This window comes from Herpailurus yagouaroundi, unplaced genomic scaffold (genome assembly GCF_014898765.1).
Source record: "Herpailurus yagouaroundi ecotype Mexico unplaced genomic scaffold, PumYag 141, whole genome shotgun sequence".
NCBI lineage: Eukaryota > Metazoa > Chordata > Mammalia > Carnivora > Felidae > Herpailurus > Herpailurus yagouaroundi.
The window spans coordinates 40,881,941-40,907,348 of NW_024412396.1; the positions used below are offsets into that span (position 1 = coordinate 40,881,941).

General features: G+C 35.2%; 1 protein-coding gene across 10 annotated transcripts in view; it reads left to right on the forward strand.

Annotated features, from left to right (window-relative positions):
- FUT8 (fucosyltransferase 8) overlaps positions 1-25,408 on the forward strand; it is a 308,814-nt gene that overhangs the window by 135,767 nt on the left and 147,639 nt on the right. For all 10 annotated transcript variants that reach the window (XM_040477408.1, XM_040477410.1, XM_040477412.1 and 7 more), the window contains one exon: positions 6,967-7,394. In XM_040477408.1, coding sequence (XP_040333342.1) covers positions 7,192-7,394 — 203 coding nt within the window. In that variant the 5' untranslated portion in view covers positions 6,967-7,191. The remainder of the gene's footprint in view (positions 1-6,966; positions 7,395-25,408) is intronic.

Here is a 25,408-nt window from a genome sequence, read left to right on the forward strand (position 1 = left end):
CCATTTCCTCCCTCCTCTCCTTTTGTGTTTTGTCATCATATATTCTACAGATTTGTAAACCTAGTGATACATTATTGCCATTTGTGAATTAGCTATTTATTGTTATTAAGTTAAGGGAAAATATGTCATTATTTTCTTTAGATTTTACCATTTTTGGTGCTATTTTTTTCTTTGTGTAGATCCATATTTCTATATAGTATCCTCCTCCTCCTACTTGAAAGACTTCATTTAACTTTTTATATGTAGTGCGGTTTTGCTGGCACAGAGTATTTTTCAGCACCCTCTCCCCCCTTTTCTTCTCCTGGAAACAACTAACTTTTGGGAGGTATTTTCACTGGTTCTAAGTTGACCTTCTCCCCACTCCCATTCTCCCCACCCAGTTTTTTTTTTTTTTTTTTTAGTGTTTTTAACGTTTATTTATTTTTGAGAGAGAGACAGAGACAGAGACAGAGACAGAGACAGAGACAGAGACAGAGTGTGAGCTGGGGAGGGGCAGAGAGAGGGAGAGACAGAATCTGAAGCAGGCTCTAGGCTCTGAGCTGTCAGCACAGAGCCCGATGCGGGACTCGAACTAATTAGCTATGAGATCATGACCTGACCGGAAGTCAGACTCTTAACCAACTGAGCCACCCAGGCGCCCCTCCCTACCCAGTATTTTAAAGAAGTTGCTCCATTGTCTTCTGGTTGACATTGTTTTTCATAAGAAGTATGTTCTTATTCTTTGTTTATTTGTATGTTAAGTTTTTTCCCTAGCTACCTGCAAGATTTTCTATCTTTGTTTTTCAGCAGCTTTGCCTACCTTTTAAATTTATCCTTCCAGCAGTTTTCTTCATTTCTTAGATTTGTGGTTTATCATTCATTCATTTTAGAAAATTCTCAGCTAACATCTTTTAAAATGTATTTTTTGCCTCATTTTTTATCCTCTCTGCAGCTCCAGTTACGTATGTTTCAGATCATCCTCCCACAGCTTTTGAGTTCCTTTTTTTCCCAGTCTTTTTTTCCTCTTCGGGTTTTATTTTGTATAATATCTGTGACCTCTTGTCATGTTCACTGATTCGTTTTCACTTTTGTCCAGTTTTCTTATAGGCCTGTTTAAGGTCCTCTGATATTTTATTTTTGTTTATTTGGTATTTCAACTGCTGAATCCATTAGTTCATGTATGTTGTCCACATTTATCACAGATTTTTTAATGTTTAGTTATAATTATTCTAAATTTTCTGTCTGGTAGTTCTAACATCTAGTTCATTTATGATTCTGGTTCTGGTGTTTGCTTTATCTCTTGAAAATGGTTTGTTACATCTTGCTTTTTTTTTTTTTTTTTTTTTTTTTTTATGTCTCATGATTTATGTTGCATGCCAGACATTTTAAGGACAGAGCAGTAAAGACTGAGGTGAATGGTTATGCCCAGAAATGGGCACGTTTCTTCTTTGAGGCTGTTTGTTTATGTATGGATGGGGATGGGGTCATTCCAGTCAGTGATTGAATTGTTGTTTTTGCAGTTGTTCCCTTCACTGGATCAGAGACTTAAAACTCTTGCAGTAGTTGAATGCTGCTACCTCATTCTTGGTGTGGGGCCTTGGAGTGCCAAGATTGTTTGCTCAATATTCTAGTACATCCTTAGCCTTTAGCATGTCATTGGATGCCTGCATCACAAGATGATCTCTCTCAGTGTTCTTTGTAATTTTTGATTAGTTGTTGGAGAGTGTGAACTTTATATTGTTGACTGTATTTTGTTGTCTTTCTTGAAAGAATTTGATAGACATTTAATTTACTTTTGGATCACCTTGGTCCTTCTGTAGCTTGTTTTTAAGTTTTGTTATAGCTTTTGTCAGCCTAATCTTTATTCTATGGCTGGAGTCATTAAACTTTTGACTCATGAGTTAAAGCTGGTCGACAGAGTGTTTTTGTATAGCTTTTGAGCTAAAATTGGATTTTACATTCTTAAAGGGCTATAAAGAAATAAGAAATAAAAACAAAAATATATGGTAGAGACTGTATGTGTTGCACATAGCTTGTGATATTTATTATCTTGTTCTTTAGAGACAATTTTCTGATCCCTACTCTACGGCTTACTTAACTTTAACTTCTAACATGTTTTATTTCTTGGCTTTCTGCTGAATGCCCTAGATTTTCTATGTGGCATTTTCATTTTGTGTGGGTGGGACTCCTAGGTTTTCCCCTTTATACGATCTCTGAGAGATGTTCATTTTTCATTTACCTAGTATTTAATTTTTCTTTCCTTGATAATTGTTCTTTGCCAGCCTTGTGAGACTTCTGCATGTAGAGCCTAGTATCTAGCCAAAGACTAAAGGATCACTTATGCCGATTTTTGGATCCTTTTCTCTGGGCAACTCCCTCCTCTTTGATATACTGACTTGTAGACCCTCTTCCCTTAAACTTTTAAACTGTAGTCTCTATCTTATCACCTCAGGAAGATAGCTGTGCTTTGCCTGGGTTCTCCCTTTTTGTGGGGTGTTCAGTAAATTTTAGGCAGAAAGCTGGAGTAATTATAGGGCTTACCTTTGATTGTTAATCTCATCTCAGGCATCACAGTCTTGCCTGACCATTGCCCAATCTCTGAAAACAGTTTTTCTGAATATTTAGGTTTTCTAGTTGTTTATGTGTGAGGGCAAATGTAGTACTAGTTATTCTGACATGGTTGGAAGTGGAACTCTGTTTAGCAAACATTAAGAAAAATGGCCTTTACACTTTTAGTATGGTATAAAATTAAGCTGTAAATTGAGTTTAACTTTTATGGTATTTGTAAGATGTGTTAGCAGGATATATAAGAAGATGTGATTAAGATTCAATTGTGTCTGGTATCTGGAATGCCTACTCTGTGCCTTAGACTTTGTACAACTTGCTGTGAACAGAAAGAATAACACATGAACTGAAGACCAGGCATTCAGCCCCAGTAGGAAGTTGGCATGTATATTAATTATCTATTGTTACATAACAAATTGCCATAAGACTGAGTGGTTTAAAACAGTTATTATCTGCTGGCCAAGAATCTGGGCATGGCTTAGCTAGATCATCTGGCTTATGGTCTTTCAAAAGCCTGAAATCAAAATGTGAACCAAGCTGTAGTCACATCAAAGTTTGACAGGTGCAGGATCCATTTCCAGGCTTACTCATGTGGTTGTTGGCAGATTCAGTTCCATTCCACATGGGCCTTTTCAAATGGCAGCATCAAAGTAAACAAGAAGAGAGAATGTGAGCAAAAAAGAAATATCAGTGTTTTGTAAACTTATCTCAGAAGTGAAATCATATCACTTTGCTGTATTCTAAGAAGCAAGTCACTAGGTCCAGCCCACATTCAGGAGGTGGAGATTACACAGGGCATGAGTACAGGACACCGGGATCATTGGCAGCTATTTTAGAAACTGCGTATGATAATATATGGTATATAAATTATACAAATATTATAAATGAGTCTAAAATAATGTAACAGCATTAACATATGTAGCATAAGAAAAATTCACTATGCCTCTTTTAGTATTCTCTGGGAGAGGTAGTATGTATTATATCCATTTTACAGAAAAAGAAATTGAACGTCAGTAAGGTTACCTAGCTGTGATATAGCAGAACAACACTCTAGTCTAGGCTTTGCCTATTCTAGTACCCATATTTTTAATCTCCATATCGTATCAGCATTAAAATAGTATTACCTTTTATTGAGCACCTCTTATGGGCCCAGCATTATAGTAAGTGCATTATATATTAACGCCATCTAAGCCTCAGAGCAACTTTATTAAAGCTCTCAGTTTTACTGATTATATACTTTAGCTTTCAGATTCAAGAAATTACTTTGAAAAATTACATATATATTTTTTTGTTTCAGAGACATTAAGCAAATGTAACCCAAAGAATCTCTGTAAATACAAAAAAAAAATCATTTAAATACGCATTACCTTAAAAAAAAAAGTGGTATTCACTAATTAAATAAATTTGTGTAAGGAAGCCTGACACATTTCAATCCACTTAATATCCTGAAAAAAAATATATATATATATATATTCTGCAGATGAAAGGTGGTATGTGAATCTCAAATAAGAATGAATTAATAAATACTTAACCCACTCCTAGAAGAAATCTTAACAAACACTACTATACAAATTTTAGTCAGAAATTAGCTCATGTAGTTAATGTTGAAATCTTTCTTACTAATAAATTTGAAATATTTTCACTAATTTTGAGAAAATCATTTTCTCATGTTTGAAAGGTAACCATAAGTTGATGTTATGGCCTTTTAGACCAATATATTGTAATTTTTTAAATATTTATTTACTTTTGAGAGAAAGAGAGACAGATACACGTGTAAGCAGGGGAGGGGCAGAGAGAGAGGGAGACACAGAATCCAACGCAGGCTCCAGGCTCTGAGCTGTCAGCACAGAGCCCAACGCAGGGCTCGAGCTCACAGACCGCAAGATCATGACCTGAGCCGAAGTTGGACGCTTGACTGAGCCACCCAGGTGCCCCGTAGACCAATATATTTTAAATATTTGAGGGTGTCTTGTGAGACATGTGTTGATAATAATAAATCCTAAAGCTTATGGATGTCTTTTATTTTTGAACTGTTTTCCTCATAATAGCACTGTCTTACTTTCTACATTCAGATTCGCTTTCTTAAGTGGAGTATAAAATGACACTTGAGGCTAATGTGCATGAATTGTGTAATATATCATACTACCATATGTCATGTATGATATCCTTCACTCATTCACTTATTTACTCAAAAATTTTATTAGTACTTACTAAGGGTCAAATACTGCTCTAAGTACTTAGGATACATCAGTGAACAAAATGGAGAAATATCATGGAGTTTACATTTTAACAGACATAGTTCATAGTTTAAACAATAGGCAGTAAACACAGTAAGGAAGCAGGCATTCATTATGGATAGGGTAAAAAATTCTATACCAACTTTTAAACCATGCTAAGGAAAATTACATAGAAAACTACTTGATGTTCAGCTTGGCTTGTTTTTTCTGATTTCATGTTTAAATACTAGCCAAGAACAATAAAATTGGGAAGAATTCTCTTCCAAAAACAGAATGCAGGGGTGCCTGGATGGCTGTGTCAGTTAAGCATCCAGCTTTTGATTTTGGCTCAGATCATGATCTTATGGTTCCTGAGATTGAGCCCTGCATCAGGCTCTGGGTTGACATAATGGAGCCTGCTTGGGATTCTCTCTCCCTCTCTCTCTGCCTCTCCCCCACTCACGCTTACATGCTTGTGCGCTCTCTCAAAATAAATAAATAAACTTAAAAGAAAAGTGCAAATGATGCTATTAAGAAAATGACCATGTTTTGCTCCTACAACAATTTTTTTAAAAATGCTTTTATTTATTTTTGAGAGAGAGAGACAGAGCATGAGTAGGGGAGGGGCAGAGAGAGACACACAGAATCTGAAGAAGGCTCCAGGCTCTGAGATGTCAGCATGGAGCCTAACATGGGGCTCGAACCCACGAACTGTGAGATCATGACCTGATCTGAAGTCGGATGCTTAACCAACTGAGCCACCCAGGTGCCCCATCTCCTAAAACAATTTTTAATGAGTTTTTACAACTTCTGTGATGTCAATATTACTACGTTGTGAAATGTGGTAACTTAATATTTTGGTTATTTTTGATGATGGTTTATAAGAATTTAAGGTATTTTATGTAACAAGATTTATGTTTCTGTAGACTTCTGTTTCTATTTGAGTTATTATAGTTTTGCTGGCTTTGAAAAATTATAATTTTTAATTGTAATTTTAATAAAATGTTACAGCACATCTTTTTATTGTTATTTAAATGATGTCTTTAGAAAGCTATCTTTTGTTTATCACAGTTATGTTTCTAAGTTAACTTTTGCTATGAAGGGAAAGATTAAAAAAATTAATATCTTATTGGTATAGTTTGGAATTAACTAGACTATATTATGGATTCAGCATATGGTATAACAACAATTTACAATGTTGCATATATTGTCACCCACAATATTATTAACTCAGATTTAATAGCTTCTTTTGTTGACTTACTGAATTAAATCCATACCTTAAACCATCAGTGGATTCATTTTTTAATTTGCTTTTTAACTAGGAAACTCTGAATACCTGTATTTTTCTATATAGCATGAAAAGTAGACATCATATGACTGATCTTTGATCTGCCTATAATTTTTTTCTTGGGGAAAAAACTGTTTTGTTTCTAAAGGGGATTCTAAGCCAGATGATAAAGTGACAAATGAAACCCACAGCCACGCCTGAGAAAGTATGTGCACTTATAATTAAGATGCAACAGTGACTAAGATATAATTGGTATAGGCTTATGTTGCAATTATTGGTATTTTTTAATAAATTGAGGAACGGATAATCTAGCCTAATCTTTATGAGCCTTTGCTTGTGATATATGGAGTGGTTACCTGCTGCTTAATGGCTGTGATAACCTTTGCTTATTAGCTAACATACACATCACTTTTAGAATTTATCAGTGACACTCTGCCTGTCACCTGCAGGGTTAAGTAGTATAAAGGCAGTTGAGTAGTGAGATGGAGGGGGATGGAGTCAAGATCTTACAGGAATGAATTCACTCATACAGAGAACATGTTTCTGTTTGAGTTAATGGAAACATTAGACCAAAATATGTAGTTGAATACATTTTGTTTGGTTTTGATTGCTTATTCAAAGATACAGTTTTTTGATCTCCATATATGATCTATTGACAATGGTGTATGAAGGAAAAGTGATGATGGCACTTAGAGGACTTTGAAGCTTAGAGCTAATTAATTAATCTGGTAGAGCCCTAGTATATATACATAGTTGATTTAATAGGCAGATATGAAAGCTTTTGCCTTTTACTTATTATTAGGCAGTTAGGTTATCTGCCAGTCAACACCAGAGTGTTTCCTCCAACTCCATGAATCTCAGCATATGCTATTTTCCATATCCTAAATAATTTAAATACGTTTCTTACTCTTTCCACAGCATGTAGAGTCCATGAAGCACAAGACAGTAAAGCTTCTTACTCATACCACCAGGAGGATCTCCTTGAAAGATTCGCTACAGGACTACCAGAGACACAAATTCTCTGAAGCATGATGTGTTGAAACAACAAAAGGCTACTGCTTACGCACTAGCTACAAACAGACTTAAGATGTTTCCAATTCTTTGAGCTCCGGGAAGCCAGGGGAGTGAGTTGAAAATCTGAAAATGCGGCCATGGACTGGTTCCTGGCGTTGGATTATGCTCATTCTTTTTGCCTGGGGGACCTTGCTGTTTTATATAGGTGGTCACTTGGTACGAGATAATGACCACCCTGATCACTCTAGCCGAGAACTGTCCAAGATTCTGGCAAAGCTTGAACGCTTAAAACAGCAAAATGAAGATTTGAGGCGAATGGCTGAATCTCTCCGGTAGGTTCTGAAAATGAAGGAAGAATGATGAAGTATTGTACTTTGTTTTTTAGTTTCAGGGCTTCATTCATCGATTAAAAAATACTTAATGATTTTTTTAAACTGTTTTTGTAAAAATTTAAATATTTTAGTGAGATACTTTTTATACCAATTCTATATGAATAGAGAATTTCTCCATAGTGTCAAAACTTATTTTGCACATAGATTTTAATATAGAATAACCATGCCATTTAATTTATGTTTTTATACTTCATTTATAGTTGTCTTCAGCATTTTGAATAATTTTGATACATTAAATACAAACTTTGTATGATTTAAATTAGCACATATTAAAATTTTTATTATATGGACTATAACAATGACATTTATAATAATTGGGAGGCTGAGTCAGTCTAAATATAACTTATTAAAATGAAGAAACAGGGGCGCCTGGGTGGCGCAGTCGGTTAAGCGTCCGACTTCAGCCAGGTCACGATCTCGCGGTCCATGAGTTCGAGCCCCGCGTCAGGCTCTGGGCTGATGGCTTGGAGCCTGGAGCCTGTTTCCGATTCTGTGTCTCCCTCTCTCTCTGCCCCTTGCCCGTTCATGCTCTGTCTCTCTCTGTCCCAAAAATAAATAAACGTTGAAAAAAAAAATTAAAAAAAAAAATGAAGAAACAAAAATTCATCATTAAATAAAACAACTGGATCTGGAACCTAGGGAATTGTTATTGTTGCTGCTTCTAGTCTATTAAAAAATGTGCCATGTATGTTGGAAGGCATCACCTGTTAGGAAATACAAAATCTTGTATTTTCAGGGAACAAATAATTCCTAAATTCTAGTTTCTCTTCTTTATATATGAAGGTGATTATGTGTTTAGTGCCTGCTGTCTCTCAGGCTAGAATTTGAAGATTTGAGATGAAGAGTCATTACTCTAGAGTTGGTAATTGACCCTAAGAGAGGTAGTGTAGAGAAAAAGAGGACAGAATTCATTCCCTTTTGAGAAAGATACATTGAGGAGTAGAAGGTGAAAGCATCCTACTGTGCATAGAGCCTTCAGAGCAGATGGGGAAGGAGAGAGGGAGAATGCTAGGGTGTGGAAGCTGAGTAGCAGTCTGTGAAAAAAGAATGTAGTTGACAGAGTCACATGCTTTTGGAGCTTGAGGGAAGACTTCTATGGTTCTCCGATTCCCTTACCTCCCCACTGCCACTGCCCGTGCACTCTTTCTTTGGAACTCACTTCTTTCTCTCAACTTTTTTCTTCACCATAATATTATTTTTGGTCCTTTTATGTTCTATGGAAGAAAATGCTAGGTTTTAAGAATTTTATACAATGAATGAAAAATTACTCCTGTCATTTGTAGAAGTAGTACCATGCGGTAAAATACAAAGTAATTAGGGATTAGAAAGTGGACAGAGAACTTCTTGCATTTATATATCCTTTTATTTCTTTTTGGGCGGGAGCCTGGGAGTATCATGGAGAGGTGATCTCTCAATAGAGTCTTACTCTGTCATTTGTTATGAGAATCAAAAGTTGATAATTTAGAGGTTAATAATAATAGCTGTCATTTATCAAGTTTATCATGTGCCAGGTACTGTGCCAAGGGCTTTGCTTGGATTATCTCATTAAATTTCATAAATTTCTTTATGAGATGCCGGTACTATTTTTATAACCATTTTACAGATGAGGTATGAAAGGGATATTAAGTAATTTAATTTTTCCCAAAGTTATACTTTCCACAAGTGGTGGAGCTTACTTTGCTTCCTAGCAGTATGACCTGAAAGCCTGGACTCTGATGAAATGTTTTGCCTCTGTGAATAGAAACCAGAGAGAAGTCACTGATTCAGAAATCTCAACTAAAATCTCATGTAGGAGATCGCCAAGAGTAGATGCTGGGCTAATTGATTTTGGGATATGCTTTGATTGTAGTAAAATCTTATTCTACATCCTGGGAATCATTGCTCCTTGGAAAAGATTTTGCTTCTTAACAATTTAGGCTCGTAAATAATTGATTATTTTTCTCCTCATTCCAACTTCAATACTGATACTTCAGCTGGTTTATTTCTGACTGCCAAGTATTTTGTTTGTATTGCATGAAAGAAAGCTTGCCTCTAATAATAGTTGTTTCTTCTGTGGAGTGATCTTTGGGTTTTGTAAGCCACTTTATTTATATTCATTTGTGTTGAAATTAAATTCTCAACTACTGTGTTCAAATGTAGAGACAACTAAGAGCTGAGACAGTACGTCATGCTTTAATATTGTAAATATAACCTGAAAACACGGTTTGAGTTAGTTTTTATAGAGAGAGCTGTAATTTTAGGAAAATAAATAAGTAATTATTTTCCCTCAATAGGAACAAAAACCTCCTCAGGTCTTTCCATCAAGGGGACATTTGTGTTTTAGCCAGAGGGATTCCATTTTAGAAACCCTGGCATAAAAGGAAGAACAGTAGATGTGCTACTGGTGTTGGTGTTTTTTCCCTCTCTCATTGTAACATTTTGTACCCAATTTGCTATGTCTTTTCTTATTAAAAAAAAAAATGTGTTCATAAGCTAGACCAAAAAGGAGTAATTCATATGTCTGTAAAACTAGGTCATTTCTTTCAGATGAGGCATATGGATTGGGTTTGGAAAGCAACTCAGAAGCTTGAAATTACAATTTTTAAGATTTAGGACACTAGTTTTAAAACCATCTAACCAGTTCTTCAGCTAGAATTTGATAATTTTGTTGATTGTACTACATATTTAGGAAAATAATTTAAAAATCATTATTCTGAGGGGTACAAATGTTTATGCACAAAGTTTGGGAGGTTGGGGTGTGTGTGTGTGTGTGTCTAATTCTGACTTATTGATGAATAATTTTTATACATTATAATTTTTTTTTTTTTTTTTTTTTTTTTAGCACATAGGTGTATGAGTTATGGCAAATACTTACAGTCGTGTAACTACCACCACAATTAAATTATAGAAGAATTCTACCTCCCACCAGAATTCTGTTGTGCCCATTTGTGGTCAAATTCTAGCCTTACCTTCTGTCCCTAATACCCACTGATCTGTTTTCTCCTGCATTTTATTCTGTTCCTAAGTAGAATAATGTGGTTTGTCTCCTTTTGTATCTTTTTTTAAAAAAATTTTAAAAAATGTTTATTTATTTTTGAGACAGAGAGACACAGAGCATGAACAGGGGAGGGTCAGAGAGAGAGGGAGACACAGAATCTGAAGCAGCCTCCAGGCTCCGAGCTGTCAGCATAGAGCCCGACGCAGGGCTCGAACTCACGGACTGTGAGATCATGACCAGAGCCGAAGTCGGATGCTTAACCGACTGAGCCACCCAGGCGCCCCTGTATCTTTTTTTTTTTTCATTTAGTATAATGTACTTGGAATTCATTAATGTTATTGTGTGTATTGGTAGTTTTTTTTCTTTTTCCTGAGTATTATTTTAATTCCTTTTTATTTTTTTATTTAAAAAAAGTTTTTTTTTCTAATGTTTATTTATTTTTGAGAGAGACAGAGACAGAATGCGAGTGGGTTAGGGGCAGAGAAAGAGGGAGACACAGAATCTGAAGCAGCCTCCAGGCTCTGAGCCATCAGCACAGAGCCCGGTGTGGGGCTCGAACTCACAGAGTTGTGAGATCATGACCTGAGCCAAAGTCAGACGCTCAACCGACTGAGCCACCCACGTGCCCCTTAATTCCTTTTTAATACTAAGTAGTATTTGACAGTATTGATGTATCACAGTATTGTTGTCTTTTTTTTTTTTTTTTTTTTTTTTTTTGATGTATTGACCAGTTAAAGGATGTTAGGGTTGTTTTTGTTTTTGGACAATTATGAACAAAGCTGTTATAACATTTGCTCTATAGCTCTTTGCAGGAACATAAGTTTTTATTTCTCTCGGGTAAATATCTAGGAGTGGGGTGGCTGGGTCATTTGAGTGCATTTTTAATTTTTTAAGAAGTTGCCCAAATGTTTTCCAGTTTATCTGCATCGTTTTGCATTCCTACCAACAATGCTTGGGAGTTCCAGTTACTCTCACTTTTAGCACTTGCTATTGTTAGTTATTTTTATTTTATCTGTTTTAACAGAAATGTAGTATTATCTCACTGTAGCTTCAACTTGCATTTCTTTTTTTTTTTTCTTTAATGTTTATTTATTTTGAGAGAGATACAGAGCACTAGTGGGGGAGGGGCAGAGAGAAGGGGAAAGAGGAAGAATCGCAAGCACGCTCTGTGCTGTCAGTGCAAAGCCTGATGCAGGCCGAACTTACGACCTATGAGATCATGACCTCAGCCAAAATCAAGAGTCTGATGCTCAATGGACTGAGCTACCCAGCTGCCCCTCAGTTTGCATTTCTACCATGGCTAATGATGTTGAACATTTTTTTCATGTGCTTAATTGCCATTCTTCTGTGAGGTGTCTGTTCACATTTGTTACCTATTTTTTAAAAGCTGAGGTTTTGTATTAGAGTTTGTTTTCTTATTGCATTCTTTTTAAAAATTGGGTTTATATACAACGTAAAATTATGTGTATACACACACACACATACACACACACACACACACACACACACACAAACATGTATGTAATATAAGACAAAGTAAAAACCCAGTGACTTAAAATTTCATTAATTTAAGTTGTCCTCAACTGGGTTGTTTTTCTAATCTGGGGTTGCTCTTGTGGTTGCTACATTGTGGTAAGGCAATCCAGATGACCTCACTCATTAGCTGGGGCCGTCAGTTGCTCCCTTCCATGTAGCTTTTCCAGCAGGATAGTCCAGGTGTCTCACATAGTAGTGTTCCAAGAGGGCAAGAGCAGAAAAAGGCCAAGTATCCAAAGTCACACAGTGTCCCTTCTGCCACCTTCTACTAGTGTATGCAAGTGAAAGGGACACTCCATATTCAGGGCAGAGAAAGAGGAACTGCAGAGAATGTGTAGCCATATTTAACCCACAATTCTCCTTTCCAGAAGTACTGGAGTAGGTCAAATCATCGTGGTTCTGACAGAGTTTAGTTTAGACTTTGTTGGTAGTAATAGGGAAGTACGGTTGGATTTTTAGCAGAGGAATGACACATTGAAAATGGTTAAGATTTAGATTTTCAGGTGAATTTGGGGCATGTGCCTCATTGGAATGAAATTAACTAGGAAACATAGTATTAATCTAGACATGAGGTGATACTGACCTAGATTAAATTAATGATTGAATTTTTTGGTTTGGGAACCAATGTACATCTGCTTATTTTCCCATGTTTTCTCTGTGCTCTTACTTGTCTTTCTGCAGACATCGCTTTCTTACTTGTTAATTGCCAGCATGTTAGGTAAATATGTCATAGTCTTTCTTTTAAAAACTTAGAGATCATCACTTTCTTAGCCTGCCATTCTATAAGAATGCCTTTACATGCTTCATGTTTGTTTTATCTCAACCTTTAATAATACGAAATTACTGTCGGTTCACAGAATTTTTGCTTCTTGGAATTTGAATCTGCCACATTGCCTCTCAGTCATGGTTGACATTTAGCAGAAAATACCTAGAAAATTATTGAAACTTGTTCAAAAGCCCTTGAGCAGCGCACCATAAGCAGGCCAGATGTTGCAACTGGACAGAACTTGTAAAATCTAAAGAGTACTTAATTGACAGCTTTCCTTTTAACTTAATTCATTTTTGTTCTAGGTCCATTTATTTTTGAGATTACAACTTTAAGAAAATTCAAATGTGACTTTGTGACCTACTAATAAGGTTGTTTGTTTGATTCAGGAAAACAGAAGAAATTTCTTCTGGAATTTAGATGCTAGCTGTAAACTATACATTTACAAACCACAAAGAATGTATAATTAATTTAGGGATTATCTGTTTTTCTGAGCTATGCAGTAATTTTCCCAGATGGATTAGAGCCAAAGCATGACTCTTCTGGTGGAAAATTTGATTGAGACAACAGAAGTGTGGAACATTGACATGGGTAGAAAGGAAACTGATGGGGTGTTTCATAGGTCATATCTTACTTCTGTTCAAGAAGTTGGTATTAGAAAGTAGGGATGTCTTTGTTCCTGTTGGTTGATTGGAAAATTTGCTCTAGACTCTCATCTCTGTAACTGCTCATCTCTCATGTAAAGAGTATACTTATATTCCTAGAACAAGTGAATGGGTTGGAATGTATAGAGCACCTGCCATCTACTTGTAACCTTCCCTTATGTATGTGGTTTTCGTTTTTGCAACCCTGCATCCATTATTCCTTATGCTATTAAGAGTATCTTATTTTTCCTTAGGGAAACCGTTGCTTCCCTGTGTGAGAATATTTTAATGAGATTTGTGGTCAAGATTCCTAGCCTTTCCAGTCTGACAAACAAATGCTTTCTCCCTGGAATTTTTACTAGCCTTTTTATATATTGCTGGATTAAATTTGCCAGTGTTTTATTTCAGAATTTTTTTCTATGTTAAACAAGACATGTATACCTGTAGTTTTTCCTTCTTACAATGCCTTTTGGGTTTTGGTAGCAAGGTTATACAGGGAAGTTCTATTCTCTGGAAGGTTTTGTATAAAGTTGGTATTCATTCTATTTTAAACCTTTGTTAGAATTCTACCAGCAAAGCCCTCTGGGTCTAGAGTCTTTTGAGGGGTGTGCAAGGGTTGAGTTGGGGAGTGAAAGAGGACATGGGAAGGTTTTAAATTCTGGATTTGATCTTTTTAATAGAAATTGGACTCTTCATATTTTCTATTTTTTCTTATGTCAGTTTTGGTAAGATATGTTTTTCAAGGAATGTGTACATTTTATCAACATTTTCAAATGTATTAACATAAAGTTGTTCATAATGACTTTTTAATATTCTTCTCCACACCTGTGGTACCTGTAGTAATGTCCTTCTTTTCATTCCTGATACTGATTATTTTTGTTTACTCCTTTTATCTTGCTAAGAGTTTATCATTTTCATTTACCGTTTCCAAGAATGAGTCTGGTTGTTTTTGTTTTGTTTTGCTTTTTTCTCTAATGATATGTTTGGTTTTTTTCTATTGATTTCTACTTAGTTTGATAATTTCTTACATCCTCTATTTTTTGTGGGTTTTTTTTTTTTTGCTGTTGTTTTTAAAGCTTTTTCAGAAAGAATTTTATATCATTGATTTTAAACCTTGCTTCTTTTCTGATATATGCCTGGCGAACTTTAAATTTCTCTCTAAGCACCAATTTTAAGTTGCATCCCATAAGTTTTGACAATGTCCTATCTTAATTGTAATTAAAATAATCAAAAATTTAAAAAATATTTTCAAATTTCTATTGTTATTTTTTTCTTTGACCCACAGGTGATTTAAGAGTATGTTGCTTAATTTCTAAATGGGGAACTTTTTTCCTTATGTCCAACTGAGAGTGATTGAATGTGGCAAGAGTAGGATGATAAAAGTTACTTTACGTTACTACACTATGTATATGATTATTTTGAATTTGTCTTTATTGTAGTGTTGGGTTTTTCGTGTAATTATATGTATACATATGTAATCTTTTAAACATGGACATTGATTTAAATTAAGTGTAAATGCAGAAAGTTCCCATTGTGGATGGTTTATCCTTTTGTTCATCTGATGACAAATTATCACTGTTGATTTGGAAACAGATATTTTTGATGAATACTTTTTAATTCAGTTTTCAAAATATAGATAAAAAAACAACCAGAAGTAGTCAACAGTTGAACACAAACAAGTAAGTATAGCTTTCATATGAATAGTCACAGACTATTCAAGTGTGAATTAAATTTGGCTACCTTTTTACCAGTGATTCTTATAGTAGCTCACTTGCTGAAGATGGTTGGCTCTCTGGGGTTTTGTGTGTGTGTGTGCTTGGCTTTAAATGGCAAACTATGCCTAATGGAAAATCCAGCCCTCGCCACCTCTTTGTTGTTGTTGTTTTCTTTAATGGCTCCCAAGCAAAGAATGGTTTTACATTTTTATTTATTTATTTTTTATTTATTTTGAACACTTGTATGGCTCCCTCTCCACCTCCCTCCCTCCCTCTCTCTCTCTCTCTCCTCTGTCTCTCTCTCTCTCTCTCTCTCTCTTTTAAATTTATTTATTTAAATTCAAGTTTGTTAACATACAGTATATATTGATTTCTGGAGTAGAACCCAGTGATTCATCACTTGCATATAACACCCAGTGCTCATCCCAACAAGTCCCCTCTTTACTCCCATCACCCATTTAGCCCATTCCTCTACCTACTTCCCCTCTAACAACCTTCAGTTTGTTCTCTGTCTTTAAGAGTCTTTCTCTTCTTTTAAAAATGTTTCATTTATTAAAAAATTTTTTCTAATGTTTATTTTTGAGAGAGGGACAGAGACAGATGTGAGCGGGGAAGGGGCGGAGAGAGAGGGAGACACAGAATCCCAAGCAGGCTCCAGGCTCTGAGCTGTTAGCACAGAGCCCAGTGCGGGGCTTGAACCCATGAACCGTGAGATCATGCCCTGAGCTGAAGTCGAATGCTTAACTGACTGGGCCACCTAGGTGCCCCTAAAATGTTTTGTCTTTGAGAGAGAGAGGGAGAGAGAGCAAGCATGTGTGTGAGTGGGGGAGAGGAGGCAGAGAGAGAGACACACACAGAATCCCAAGCAGGCTTCAGGCTCTGAGCTGTCAGCACAGAGCCCGACGCAGGACTCAAACCCACGAACCGTAAGATCATGACCTGAGCCAAAGTCGGTTACCTAACTGACTGAGTGACCCAGGCTCCCCTGTCTTTAAGAGTCTTATTATGGTTTGTCTCCCTCTCTGTTTTTATCTTATGTTTCCTTCCATTCCCCTATGTTTATCTGATTTGTTAAATTCCACATATGAGTGAAATCCTGTGATATTTGTCTTTCTCTGACTGACTTATTTCACTTAGCATAATACACTCGTTCCATCCAGATTCTTGCAAATAGTAAGATTTCATTCTTTTTGGTTTCCAAATAGTATTCCATTGTATATGTATACCACATCTTCTTTATCTGTTCATTAACTGATGGACATTTGGGCTCTTTCCATCATTTAGCTATTGTTGATAGCACTGATATAAATATTACAGTGCATGTGCCGCTTTGAATCAACATTTTGGTCTCCTTTGGATAAATATCTGGTAGTGCAATTACTGGGTTGTAGGGTTTTACATTTTTAAATGGTTGGTGAAGAAATAAATTCCAAGGAGAACATGCAACAGACGCCATATGTAGCCACAAAGCCTGAGCTGTTTACTATCTGGCCCTTTATACAAAGTTTGCTGATCAAAAGTTTGTGTGAATAAGGATGTCCTCATTTTTAACTCTTGTCTCTCTTAATCTTTGAACTGTTATGCATGTTGCATGTGAGTTATTAACATGCTCTTAAGTAAGTCAGTGTCCAATTATTGAATCATTCTTATGTTTTTGTTTACTTTAAGTCTTTATATACTTACTTTATACCTTTGATTTCCTCTTGTTTTATACTTGTTACACTGTGTTCACCTATTCCATATTTTCATCAGTCTGCTTTCTTGGAGCAGCTTATATTTAGAACTGAAATGGGTTTTATGAGTAAGAGATTGAATATATTTAGAAAGAATAGTCTGGTGAAATGAATGCAGTGTGAGTTTCTCAGATTTAGATTTGAACCTCAAGTATACTACTTACTAACTGATCTTAAAAAAGATTTACAGTCTTTCTGATCTTCAGGTTTTTCACTTGTAGAATGGCAGTAACAGTCTCTATTTTGAAATATTGTTAAGCTTTTAATGAGATTTAAAAGCTTTTGGAGAAGACCTCCTTTGTATTAGTAGTTCATCAATAAATAGTAATTTTAGCTAATGGTAGTTGATAATCTAGTTTTAGTTAATGGTAGTTAATAATCTAAAAAGTGCGTGACCTTATGTACTTATTGTAGAACTCAGAATACTTGTTTCCATTGTTTTTAATAGAAAGAATTTTCTTATGTCACATATTTAGCACAATGGATTGAAATTCAGAAACCTACAAGTTCTTTAGAGTAACTCTTCACCTTGAGAAAATTATTTAACCTCTGTGGGCCTAGGATCAAAACTATGGAGAAAGTTGATTGGGATAGATGATCACATTTGATAGATCTATCTGTCTTTGCAGAGATAAAATAGTTAAATACACTAGGTTAAGTGGAAGCATAGAATGGGCTTTATTCCTAATAATTTGGTTCTCATTACTGAATTATATATATGCTTTTAGAAATGGGAATTATAACTCCCCATCTTAAGCTTTATTTAAAATGTAGGAATTTTAGTTATTGATTATCACTGCCTAAAAGGTCTCTAGGGAAGAATGGATCATTCTTTTTTTTTAAAAAAAATTTTTTTTTTTAACGTTTATTTATTTTTGGGACAGAGAGAGACAGAGCATGAACTGGGGAGGGGCAGAGAGAGAGGGAGACACAGAATCGGAAGTAGGCTCCAGGCTCTGAGCCATCAGCCCAGAGCCTGATGCAGGGCGCCTACTCACGGACCGCGAGATCGTGACCTGAGCTAAAGTAGGACGCTTAACCGACTGAGCCACCCAGGCGCCCCAAGAATGGATCATTCTTTGAGAAAGGTGTCACATAAGAAAACTACTGAAATCTTAACTCAATTGAAAAAATTTAAACTTTGTGTTTGAATTATTTTCCATATATTAATGCTATAGAGGAGTGCCTGGGTGGCTCAGTCAGTTAAGCATCCGACCTCAGCTCAGGTCATGATCTCAGGGTTGGTGAGTTCAAGCCGCGCATTGGGTGAGCTCGAGGCCTGCTCCAGGTGAGCTTGAACCCCAGTCCGGTTTCTGCATTTTCTCTCCTTCTATGTTTCCCTCTCTCTTTCTCTCCCTCTCTCTGCACCTCATGGGATTCTCTGTCACTGTCTCTCACTCACATGCTCTCTCTCTCTCTCTCTCTCAAAAACTAAATGAATAAAAACTTTATAAATTCTATAGAGACAAAGTGAATTTTAAAATGTATGAATATTTGAGTTTAGGGCTGGATTAAATATTCTTTACATATTATCCTTTATTGTTTTATCCTGGTATTATGGAATATTTGATAATAGTTCCAAGCTCTTCTTGATAATTGAAGATAATAATAGCAAGAAATATGGCTATAGTCATCAATTTCAGTGTCACCTGATTTATATAGATGGTACATAATTTAGTAGTTGTTTGGAAAACAACTTTCTGGGCTCTTATATTTCTTTTGGGAAGACTTTTGTTTCATTGTGAAGATGTTTGCTTTATTTTTGAGATTGTCATATTGACATTTTATAATTCATTCATTTAAAATCATGAAAAAATGGTTGTTTAGTTTCAGTGATTAATATTCTAGACAAAGCTGTCTGAAGAGTAAATATAAAAAGATTTGACATAGTGAGTTTGTGAATTACAATGGCTAGAAGAAAGTATAGTATAAAATAGCACACTGCTTTTCTTGTTGTTGCTGGTTCAAATAAGTTTGATTTTAATCTAGTGGTTTGTTCTTTTAAACTGTGCAAAAGGTGTTGCTTGTCAGATGTTTCGCATCAGAAATGGCGTAAGAGACTCTAATAAGGTTTAGAGAGAAACTGAGGTTACCCTAATAAATGCAGAATGCTAAATCTGCAAATAAATAAAGACAAAAGGGACATTCAGAAGTACAGTTTAATATTAATTCTCATTTGTATTCATTAGCACTTCAAAAATATTATCTTTCTTACCACATGATATGTACAGAGGCTAAGTGACTTAGTCATTTTTCTGCAAGTCAGTGGCAGAAGCAGAAATAGGATCTTCCAAGGAATTATGAAATTGTATCTAATTTTCAGTATACTGCCAACACACTCATTTTTTATACCTTTTCAAGTTTCTCTTCTTTTAAATATTTACACAGGACATTATGTTTTTACTAGCCTACCAATAATGACCAAAATACCCTCTTTCATATTACAATTACTTCTGCTAATTGTAATCAGAGGTTCCCATATACCAATATTAGAAATGGCCATTTGAATCATTACATCTTCAAATTATATGGATACACCTGTATAAGCATATAAGGGCTATGTTTAATATTTATTGAGCTCAACTATAGTAACAGCTTATAATCTGTATAAATAAATACAAATGGCACATTTGACACAAGTTTGCTATGATCAGTACTTGTGTTTTATGTGGGTCATGGATCTATGGGAAGAAACCACATGCTGTAAGATTAGCTTACGTTCCCTATTTGGTCAATCATACATAAGCTTATTAGAAGTGGTGTGGCCACATGGAGTAGGAATAGATGTAATATGTCTAAATGTAGCTTCCTTTGGCCCTTTAGAGTCCCTGATGGTCCCATAAACTGCCTGTGCAATTGTCTACACAAGGTATTGTCTTGCTAGCTCTAAGTCTATTTGCTGTTACTACTGTAATCCTTTTATACCTGGAACTAATGTCACCTTTTTGGAAGAATGTATACAAACAATCTATGCATTTCCATTTAAGGGTATATGTACGCTTTAAGATCTTAGACGTTCTTGGCCACACCTAACATCAGTAAAACCCTATTCTGATCCTTGAGAATAAAACAAAATTCATTTCAAGATATCTTCAATAATAAATATGACTCTGGCTTCCCAGCATTTTGGAGAGTACATCTCCCTACAGTACTGTTAGCGTTACATACTCTACACACACACACACACACACACACACACACACACACACACACACACACACCACATGCGCACATGCATACATAGAAGATTGGTTGCAAAGTAACCTAAGCCAGTTGATCGATCATTATTATTTTATTTTTGATAGCTATTGGTATCTTCCCCAAACTAAAGGTCAGTGTATGCATGTGCAAAAACAGTCACTCAACCTATTCTGTAACTCTCGTGAAGTCCATGCTCTCTAACCTTTTAGGTGTTCTAGCAATGTCTTGTGTAAAAAGTTCTCTTAAGGCAGTTGTGGCATTATTCTAATTCCTGAATTTGGTCAGTCTTCTCTTCAGGTATCAGAGAATATCTGAATCAGCCTCTGTATACTGTGTGGTTTTGGAACCTAAGCCTAACACACCATCCCAAAGATTATAGATTACTGGGTTTACTAGATTTTTACATGTTGTTCACAAAGTGCTTCTACAGTTCACATTTTCATGTATATTAAATTAATGTTATATAACAATGAAATAATATTTCTTGAGTCTTTTTAGCTAATAAACTTTCATCGGAAATAAAGTTGGCTGAAGAGCTTAATATTACTGTTTCCTTTGGGATATTGGCTTTTCTCCCCAGATTTATGGGGATATAATTGACACATAACATTATGAAAGTTTAAGGTTATTGTGAAATGTTTACCACAATAAGGTTAGTTACTTAATTACCCATGTCTATGTATGTATGTGTATGTGGTGAGAACTCTTAAGATCTGTTTTAGCAACTTCCAAGTATACAATACAGTATTATTGTTTTATTTTTCAAATCTTTATTTTTGAGAGAGGGGGGGAGAGTTGCAGAGAGAGAGAGAGAGAGACATAGAATCTGAAGCAGGCTCCAGGCTCTGAGCTGTCAGCACAGAGCCCAGCGTGAAGCTCAAACTCCCAGACGGTGAGATCATGACCTGAGCTGAAGTCGGATGCTTGACTGACTGAGCCATCCAGGCACTGCTATGGTTTCAGTTCTGAAGTCTTTAGTCCATTTTGAGTTACCTTTGTTAGTGATGTATGATAAGGGTTCAACTTAATTGTTCTGTATGTGGTTATTCAGTTTCCCCAGCACCATTTATTGAAGAGACTGTCTTTTCTTCATTGAGTAATCTTGGCTCCCTTGTCAAAAAAGCAGTTGACTAAACATGTGAGCGTTTTTTTCTGGGCTCTTGATTCTTTTCCATTGGTCTCTGTTTTTATGCAAGTACCATACTGTTTTGATTACTATAGCTTTGCAGTATAGTGGGAAATAAACCTGTGATTCCTCCAACTTTATTCTTCCTTAATATAGTTTTGGCTATTCAGCAACTTTTGTGGTTCCATACGAATTTTAGGATTGTTTTTTCTATTTCTGTGAAAAATGTAATTGGAATTTTGTTGGGGATTGCATTGAATCTGTAGATTGCTTTGGGTAATATGGACATTTTAACAATAATAATCTCTTCATCTGTGAACATGGGATATCTTTCCATTTATGTCTTCTTCCATTTCTTGCATTAGAGTCTTGGTGTACAGATCTTTCACTTCTTTGGTTAAATCTGTTCCTAAGTATTTTATTGTTCTGATGCTGTTGTGAATGGAATTTCTAAGAAAATTTTTCACATTTTGTGATTAGTGTATAGAAACAACTGATTTTTGTATGTTTATTTTGTATCCTGCTATTTTACTAAATTTGGTGATTGGTTTTAAAACAATTTAAAAACTGTTTTTTTTAGTGGAGGCTTTAGGATTTTATATCTACAAGATACCGTCATCTGCAAACAAAAACAAGTTTACTTTTTCCTTTCTGATTTGGATGCCTTTTATTTTGTTTTCTTACCTAATTGCTCTGGCTAGTACTTCCCCTACTATGTTGAACAGGAGTAGTGAGAGTGGGCATCCCTTTGCTTCTCGCTGATCTTAGAGGAAAAGCTTTCAACCCTTCACCATTAAGTGTGATGTTTGCTATGAGTTTTTCATATGTAGCTTTTAATATGTTGAGATATGTTTCTTATGCACCCATTTTTTTCGTGTTTTTTTTTTATATGAAAGGATATTATATTTTGTCAAATACTTTTCTGAATTTATTGAGATAATCATATGATTTTTGTCTTTCATTCTATTAATATGGTGTATCACACTTAATGATTTGCATATGTTGAAGTATCCTTGCATCCCGGGGATATCCTACTGTTCATGGTTGTGATCCCTTTAATATGCTCTTGGATTAGATTTGCTTATATTGAGAAATTTTTTATCCAAATTAATTAATCTGTAGTTTTCTTCTTGTAGAATCCTTTCTTGGCTCTGGACTTAGGGCACTGCTGGCCTCATTAAATGAGTTTAGGAGTAATCTCTCCCCCTTTATTTTTTGAAAGTTTAAGAAGGATTGGCATTAATTCTTCAAACGTTTGGTAGAATTCATCAGTGAAACAATCTGGTCCTGGGCTTTTCTTTGTTGGCAGGTTTTTGATTACTGATTCAGTCTCCTGACTTGTAACTGGTCTTTTTAGATTTACTGTTTCTTCATTATTCAATTTTGGTAGGTTGAATGTTTGCAGGAATTTAAGTATTCTAGGTTATTCCATTTGTGTTGGCATTTTATTGATACTAGTAGTCTTAAGATCCTTTGAGTTTCTGTGGTATCAGTTGTAATTTCTCTTATTTCGTTTATAATTTTATTTGTTTGATCCTTTCTTTATCCTATTCTGGCTAAAGATTTGTCAATTTTGTCTTTTTAAAATATCAGCACCTAATTTCATTAATATTTTCTGTAGTTTTTCTGACCTCTATTACATTGATTTCTGCTCTATTATTTCCTTTCTTCTGCCAACTTTGGGCCTAGTTTGTTCTTTTTTGTTTACTTGCAGTGTAAAGTTAGATTGTTTATAGCAGATATTTCTTTCTTCTTAATTTCTAGTTTCATATCATTGTTGTCAGAAAAGATACTTTGTATGATTTCAGTGTTCTTTTTTTGTGACCCGTTCTAATCTACTCTGGAGAATGTTCCATGTGCACTTGAAAGCTATGTGTATTCTGCTGCTGTTGGATATAATATTCTGTATGTGTCTGGTCCTTTTTGTCAAAAAAGTGGTTCAAGTCCAGTGTTTCCTTATTGATTTTCTGAATGAATGATTTGTTCATGGTTCAAAATAAGGCATTAAAGTAGTCTACTGTTACTGTATTGTTGCCTGTTTCTTCCTTCATTTCTGTTAGTATTTGCTTAATGTGTTTTGGTTCTCTGATGTTGGGTGCCTGTATATTTACATTGCTTAGTGGATTGATCCCTTTATCATTTATAATTACCTTCTTTGTCTCTTTTAAAAGTCTTTGGATTATAATCTATTTTGTTTGATATAAATATAGCTATCCTTACTCTCTTTTGGTTTCTACTTGCATGGAATATCTTTTCCATCCTTTCATTTTGAGCCTCTTTATGTCCTTAAAGCAGTGAGTCTCTTGTAGGCAGCAGGTAGCTATTTTTTTTTTTCAATTTTTAATGTTTATTTATTTATTGAGAGGGAGGGAGACCAAGTATGAGCAGGGGAAGGGCAGAGAGAGAGAGAGACATAGAATCTGAAGCAGGCTCCAGGCTCTGAGCTGTCAGCACAGAGCCCGACATGGGGTTTAAACTCACGAAACGTGAGATCGTGACCTGAGCTGAAGTTGGAGGTTTAATATATTGATCCTCCCAGGCATGACTGGGTTTTGTTTCTTTATCCATCTAGTCACTCTATGTTTTTTGATTGGGGAATTTAGTACATTTATACTTAGAGTAATTATTGATATTTAAGGAGTTACTAATGCCACCTTATTAATTGTATGGGCCAAAACATTAAAGAGGAGGGAATGCTCTCAAACTAATTTTATGAGGCCAGCATTACCCTGATACCAAAAGCATTACCCTGAAGGACTCTAAAAAAAAAAGAAAACTAGAGACCAGCATCCCTGATGAATATACAAAAAGTATCAGCAACAAGATATAAGCCAATCTGGAAGGGCTTATTCCCTAATAAAATATTTTATTACTCCTTACATGTAGATTACAACACACATACACCAGTACACACAAATACTTTCACTACATACACCATTTGCTAAGGTATTCTAAAGTTTATTACTGACATTGTAGTATAGTTATATAGAGACTGATAAATCTATTGTTGATCATCCTTTAAGGGAAGTTACATTTGGTGTTCATTTTATTTTGGTTTCTGTTATATTTCTAGTAATGTGTATACAGAGACCACTGCATCAGAACAGATGTCATGCCTGATCTAATTCATTTAAAGGAAATCAGGTTTTGTAGAAATAATAAATTAGGCAAATGTTTTTTTTTAATGACCATTTATCTTAACTATGGTATACAATATTATATAGTAGAACAATCATCTTTAAAGGGATAATCTGTAATCAGGTAAGAAATCTTAAGTTAGATGAGCATTTAGTACTAGTCTAGCAAGTGAAAACAAGCAAGCATGTGCTAACTGAATTATGGGTTGTATTAATGTTCAAAGATATAACAGACTTAATTTAAATATTTGAAACTTCTGTATTTAGAAAACAAGGCAAATAAATTGTATCTTAACGTTCAAAGCTTAAACCCAAAGAGAATGCTGTTTCTGATATATGCTCTATGCATATATAAATGTTCATATATTCATGCTCTCCTTCCTTCCCCTGTGTTTTCTCTGTCCATTGAGGTTCTGTCCATTTTTCAGGGCCTCTGACCAATAAGCTGCTTCCTAAAGACTTTCCTCAATTTCCTTCTTGCGTAAAATTATCTCTTATAATACTTGTTGGAACCTCTCAGGTATTTTACTTGTTTTTATCTTAACCTCTTTAGTGCTAACTACCTTGAGAGTAGGGGCTATTTCATTCATCTTTGTATCTTCCACAGTATTGAACAGAGTGCCTCCTAGAGAGTAAGTTTTGAGTATATTTTTAGGTATGCATTTACTTAGAGTTTTAATACCAAAATATCCCAGAGAAATTCATTGTAAGGATGTTTCTTATTTCATCCTGATTAATCTGATTGGTTTTTATTTACTTATTTTTTTGGTTTTGAATCCAAATTGCTTCAAGGGAAGATTCTTGGAATTAATTCGGGAAGCATCTTGACTTTTTCTATGGAGTATTTGGACTTTAGGAAAATTATATCCATATCTTTATATCAAAGTGTAAAAATTGGCAGGACTGATGGTAATTATAGGAGGATGGATATTTAAAGGGCATGCCATGTAGGTTGCTATTGTGCATCTTTTCTCTTTACTGAATCCTGTTTCCCCCTCCCCAAATATCCAGTCACTAGGAAAGAAGATATTAGGCTAGACTAACATCACTAGGCTAGGAGATGCTTCTTTTAGTTTAACTGCTAAGGTTATTAATGATGTTTAAAATTTAAAAGCTTTA